Source organism: Gavialis gangeticus, unplaced genomic scaffold (assembly GCF_001723915.1).
Source record: "Gavialis gangeticus isolate Ggan-Ray unplaced genomic scaffold, GavGan_comp1, whole genome shotgun sequence".
NCBI classification, from domain to species: Eukaryota; Metazoa; Chordata; order Crocodylia; family Gavialidae; genus Gavialis; species Gavialis gangeticus.
Window position 1 is genome coordinate 52,257,705 of NW_017728996.1, and position 6,214 is coordinate 52,263,918.

Sequence of the window (6,214 nt, forward strand, 5' to 3'; positions counted from 1 at the left end):
GGGGGGAGATAACATTTCTCTTTTATTTCAAACAGAGCTAAATTGATTTGGCAATTTTCTTAAACACTTTTAATTTATGTAACACTTTTTCATAATGCATCTCAGCTGTGTGGTGCCAGCATCCATTGACAATTAGTGCATATCTGCAAATTGCAGTTCAGTATAATTCATCAGAAGAAATCTACCTCTTTTAGAAATTTCTTTCTTCAGTCTTTGGGAGCATAAAATATTGGGGGTTTTCCCATATAAAGGTAGACTTTTGGAGTCGGTGCTAAATCTGTGTCTGTGCTGTACAGGCTGTTTGTTGTGATGTCTCTGTGATGAAAGCTTATATTATACATCTGATTTAGTTGGTCTAGAAGGTGCAAATCTACCCTGCCTTTTGCTATGATGTCTGCCACTGATTCTCAACCAAGGTGCCATGGCACCCCAGGGTGCCTTGATTCCCTTTCTGGGAATCCTTAAAAACATTCTGACTTGTTGTGGTCTTTCTGAATTTTTTGCAGCCAAAAAATTGCTCTATTATTTTTCCAAAATCAAAGAACAAATGAAAAATAGGAACTGTCATTTTCCCAGGGATGCCTTGTGCCAGTTCAGGGGTACCTTGGGTCTGAAAAGGTGGAGAATTACCAATGTATATAAAAGTTATAAAAACAAGAAGTGCAAACGTAACTCTATTTTTTGCACATGCAGTTCTGGAAAATCACGGTTAGGCATTTGATTATTGGAATGGCCAAGCTTAGAAAAGGCTGTAAACTTGACAGGCCGGATTGCATCAACCAGAGCCCCATGTTAAGCAAAGCAGTTGACTATATAGTTTTAAAGTCAAAGGGACTCAAGCAAATGATTAAAGTTAAGTACTTCAGAGCTGAAGAGGGGTCAAATGTGTTCATAACAAACAAGTTCTTAAGCAAAGGTACTTGTAGCATTTATAACCAAATTAAAACAATGAGCAGTATTTCAAGGACAGTTTGAACACTTTATAAAACAAATGGTTCTTTCCTTCCTGTTTGTTCCTTTGGAGGGGAAAATCCTATCTATAAACACACTGATGCAATACTAAATTTATGGAAAGGAAGTACTCAGTAGGGAGAAATTCCCAAAATGAAATATTTTTTTACACTCTTAATTTTAACACATTTTATTTAGGTATTTTGTGCTTCTGTATCCATGTTACATTAATTCACCCTAAACTTTCATGTAATTTTGTTCACCATAAAATGTGCCTACATCTGTTGCGTGGCAGAATTAAGACTGGGCCAGACCTCCACTCTTAGAAATTCCCCCTGTTGGAATGCTTAACCTTGTAAATTTTAATATTGTTAAAGGTCCAGATGGGTTAAAACACGTAGCTGGGTTGCTTACTTTTTATGTTTCATTTGTTTTTCTTTTATTGTATCCTTATTAGAAAAGAGAGCCTTTCTCAGAGTTTGCCTGCTTTTAGAGTGTTTGTGCTGAGCAAGGAGTAAAAGCCATAGCCTCTCTTTTCCTAGTCCGTAGCACTAGCATATGACCATAGCATCTCTTTTCCTAGTGGAGGCAGAAATGATGTTTTGGTCGGTTACTCCTCGCTCAGCGTGCACACTCTAAACCAGGTACTACCTTTTTCATTGCCCCAGCAGCATTGCCAACCTCACAGTGTCAAAAATCAAGAGACACTCTCTTATAAATCAAGAGATTTGGTATGTGAATCATGAGATGCTCTGTTCTAAACCCCTCTCCTCCTGGCTTCTCACGTATGTGGCCTGAGCAGTCTACCCCTGCCCCCCATCCTGCTTTCGGCTCCGGGTTCAGTGCTTACCTGGTGGGGCTCCCTGCACCCCTTTGCGGCTGAGTCCCGCTCCTGCCCAGGCTCCCGGGGACTTTGCAGCTCCGGCTCAGTTGGGCGAGAGATGTGCCAGAAGATTTGAGAGTTCTGTTGTGAGTTCATGAGTTGGACATAATTTTACTTAGAAATTTCAACTCTCACGGTAATTTTGTGAGAGTACTGCCCCAAGCATAGACTCCACAAGGAATTTTATCTGAAAGAATAAATTGGTAAAACAAAAACCTGTGATTTAAGGACTACAAAAGGAATAGAAAGGAAACAGCAGGAAGAGCATTCAGTCTGTTTTATGCTTTCTCATTGACGATAAGTGACAAATCCTTCTAGGTGTCTCTCTAATATGCTTGAACATTAATGGAATAGTGCTGACTTTGCTATAGCACAAGCCCCATTTTTCTTCTCTGACTTTCGTAAATCTCAAAAGCATCATCCTGTTATTGATAGAGCCTGCTTCTCCTATGTAGTGCTGCAAAAACTGCTACAAAGCATTCTGCTGCATGTGTCAGTGGCTTATTGTGAAGTCCCAGGAGAAAAGAAAAATTGCCGTGAGGACAGATTTCCATTTCGTGTAATAATTACATTTGAATCCATTTTTTCAAACTGGAGGTGGTGGTAGAAAAGCATCTCTAAAAGCACCTTGTTATGACATCCGGTATCCATACTTTTCTGACTGTAACCATTGCATAATAACACAAAATTCCTGTACACAGAATAGTTGTAATATGAAAGGTGGTAGTAGTAATAATAATAATAATAATAATAATAATAATAATAATAATACAGGTTCTGATCCTGAAGTGAACATCTGCCTGGGAAGACAGCTTCATTCACATGTGTTTCTTTGCTGCATCAAGGCCTTAAAGGAGCTGGTGTTACTCTTAGGTGTAGATGGTTTGCAGGCAACTTTGTTTTACTGGCTTTAGGTTAAATCAGTATCTTAGATTCTTTGGTTTCTTTCAGGAATTCCCTCTGTACTCACTGCCTTGGGCTCACTCATCAGATATCATGGATTTCATATCCATGTTAGTTTTGGCTTTGTATCAAACCAAAACCTCAAAAGCCAAACATAATATTGGACTTGTTCTGCCCAGGAAGAAATTTATACAACTAAGTGAAATAAGGCTAAAATACAAATATGTCCTTTTTTGTATAGTATCCAATACTATACAATAAAGGACATAATTTGTCCAAAGTCACAATAAGGCTGTGTTAGTTTAAGAACACTGGAGCAATGAGTATGTCTATGTGTATATGTATGTATATATTTTTTTTTTCTTTCAGAGCCTATGTTGAAAAGTATCTGCTGGAGAAATCCAGGCTAGTTTATCAGGAACACAATGAGCGGTAAGAGCCTATACTTTAAAAGTTTAGTAAGTTGATTCGGTGCATGGCACAGGTAGCTTTAAAATGCTGTTTTAATTGTAACTTCTGTGTTTCACAGTCCTACGTTATGCTAATTCAGTTTGTAGAAAAGTTACCTGTGCCTTGACAATATAATGTATAATTAATATAAAGATGCAGTGCTCTGGTCAGCTGGGTACGCAGGTTTAAAATCTCCTCATCGTATGCCTCATAACTACTGTTAATTTTAACAGGAATTATTCACATCAAAGGGAGAATAGACCACACAATGCCCACTTTTATATCTGTGGCATACCCAAAGCTCTCGGTAGCTGCTGTTGGAGTTCTGCAAGCCCAAGTAGTATAAATTGCACTCCTGCATTATTTTGAGTCGAGGACTATCTATGAGTTGTACACAGCTTCTTACACAATAGAGGCCTGTCATCAAGCTATTAGGTGCTATGGTAATATGTGTAATAAGTAGTAATAAAATTAAATCATTTTCTTTTGCCTAATCATGGCCTCTTGCAGAGCTAGGTTAGGGTTTTCAGAATTTTCAGCCCTCTCAGAGCTATATCAGTAGAGTTATTGATGCATTGTAAGGAAGCTCGTTGACATTTTGGATTAATTTATTAGTTACGTGCATTTATCAAGCATCATCACATTGTCTAGGAGGTCTTTCATAAAATTATTCTTGGAGTAGCTGTGTCTTCAGAGAGTGTAAAGGGCCTAATTCTCCATTGTTCTGCACTTTGATCATTTATAGCAGTGGATGTAAGCAATGGTCTCAGCTGCTCCCTCTACCTAATATTGCTGCTGGTGTAAGACATAAAAGCCTGAGCTGTCACTGTAGGTAATTAAGTCCTTTTCCAATATAAAGCTTTGTAAATGAGGTCCAGGTCTTTTAAGTTGGATTTGGAGCTAGACAGGCAAATGTTATGAAGCAACAATGTGATATGCTTATATGGATTTTGGCTTAAATGCAGTTGAGGAGCTGGATCCCATCTCAACAGACTTGTATCTGTCAAGAGAGTAGAACCTGGTCAGGATGGGACAAAGGGACTAGGAAGATGGGAGGCTATAAACTCTATAGAAGGTCTTCAACAGATGCGATTCTGCTACTATATATTCCCGAGAGGGGCTGGGATATAATTACAGTTTTTTTTAGTGTTGCTTAAGAAACTGGGAGGCTGCATATAGTATCTGATCTGTACTCATTCCACAGGTCTGTTGAACAGTCCAGACTCCCTAGGGAGAGATGCTTCATGCTCTCAGGAGATCTTGAAAGAAGATTCTCTGGGGGCGGTTTCCCCCCCCCATACACTCTCACTGTATATCCTCCTGCCCCTCCTATATCATACTTCAAATTTCTATCCCCTAACATGTGGCCCTTCCCTTTTGGCTTTCTTCTGTCTCCTCTTTTTATTCCCTGATTCTTTTCCAGACTGATCTCGTAGCTCAAACCAAAAGTTCAAAGACCCATGCTTAACAGTACATCCAAACAGTGATTCCATTTGTCCTGAATCAACAAAGTTCTGAATGTAGCTTTCAAAGAAAAAAGCATAACAACCCCCCCATGTAATTTTTCCCAGTATCATCTACAGATTTTTTAAAGTCTATTTTAGAAGCTTGATAGTTTCAGCCTTGAGGCTCTTGAATGTAGATGCTTAGGACTGAAAGAAATGTTGTGGGTTGTTGAGTTGCATGCCCTGCAGTTGTAGACAACCACTTGACATAGTCCCTTTCATGAGCTTGATCCTAAACTCCACCTTAAATGCTTCACTGAGGTGGCTCAGGTATATCATGGAGATCATTGTTGCCGTGGCTCCTAGTCTTCTGATCAGCATAGTTATCCTTTACGCTTGTTCTAGGTTGAATTGTTCTTTCTTAAACACAGGTGTCCAGTATTGGGTTATGTCTCACCAGTACCTCATACAGGGATATCCATACTTGCCTATTTCTTTGGAAATTGCAGATGTCTTTGCCTTTTTCAAGGCTGAATCCTACTGGTCATCCATAGTCATCTTATGATCAGCTAGAACACTGATCTCCCTTTCTCTCTCAGCCATTTCCATCTGCTTACAGCAGAAATTCTTGTTATTGGTCCCTAAATGCATGATCTTGCACTTTGCACTATTGAATTTCATCCTGTTTAGTTACTACAGTCCCCAAAGTCACCTTTTTCTTCCTGCATTGATATTCAGATGCTACTCTCAACTTTGTGTCATCAGCAAATTTCATTAACGCACTCTTGATTTTGTGCCAAGGTTATTGATGGAAATATTAAATAAAATTAGTCCCAAGGCTGAACTCAGTAACCTCCCTGCAGCCCAATATCTCCCTGTTTGGCACAGCCTTGATCTATAAAGGTCTTCCGTGAGATATTTTCCCATAATATAATAACCATTTCTTCTCTAATTTTCTTGCCTTCTGCATATTTGTTTATACATAGTTTTTATTTCATGTCAGCTTCAGGTTCCTTCTCCAGGTGATTTTCACATAACATAAGTAATGTTTCATCTCTATCCATATACAAAAGGAGGTCATCTATTCATGTCACTGGTATTAGTTGTCTTGGTATGTGCAGACATGAAGCCTGAGGTCGGGGGCTCAGAATTTTGGGAGAACTTTGTGTGCAGTTAGAATTGGCTTATCAATAACTTATCAGAAACCCTCCGCAGCAGTGGCTGGATTTTCTGCAGTGAGCAATGATTCCTAGACTAAAGGTCAGGCTACTGTATGTTTTAAATTGCTGGCAGTTTGCCCTCTCTCAAAGACATCTTAATGATCCCGTCAGCATTGGGTCCCATCACACCTGTGGTTTTCAGCAGCCGTTAATTAAAAGAAGTAAAAATTACAATCTCATGTCTCTGTTGTTTAATATACTTAATTGTTAGTGTCCATATGTTTGAACTGGGTGGTTGGAACTAGAGGCAAAGCTGGTCATTTATTTTTTAAGCTGTTTCACAGTTGAGTAGCCAGGGAGCTAGTGTAACCTTTTTTATAGTCTGTATAAACTGCTTTTGCTCTTTTTTTTTTTTTTTTTTT

The 6,214-nt window shown here is 38.9% G+C and overlaps 1 protein-coding gene across 2 annotated transcripts in view; it reads left to right on the forward strand.

The window, feature by feature from the left end:
* The window catches only part of MYO9A (myosin IXA), a 382,153-nt gene that overhangs the window by 133,118 nt on the left and 242,821 nt on the right, over positions 1-6,214 (forward strand). For both annotated transcript variants that reach the window (XM_019504515.1, XM_019504516.1), the window contains exon 4: positions 3,107-3,169. In XM_019504515.1, coding sequence (XP_019360060.1) covers positions 3,107-3,169 — 63 coding nt within the window. The remainder of the gene's footprint in view (positions 1-3,106; positions 3,170-6,214) is intronic.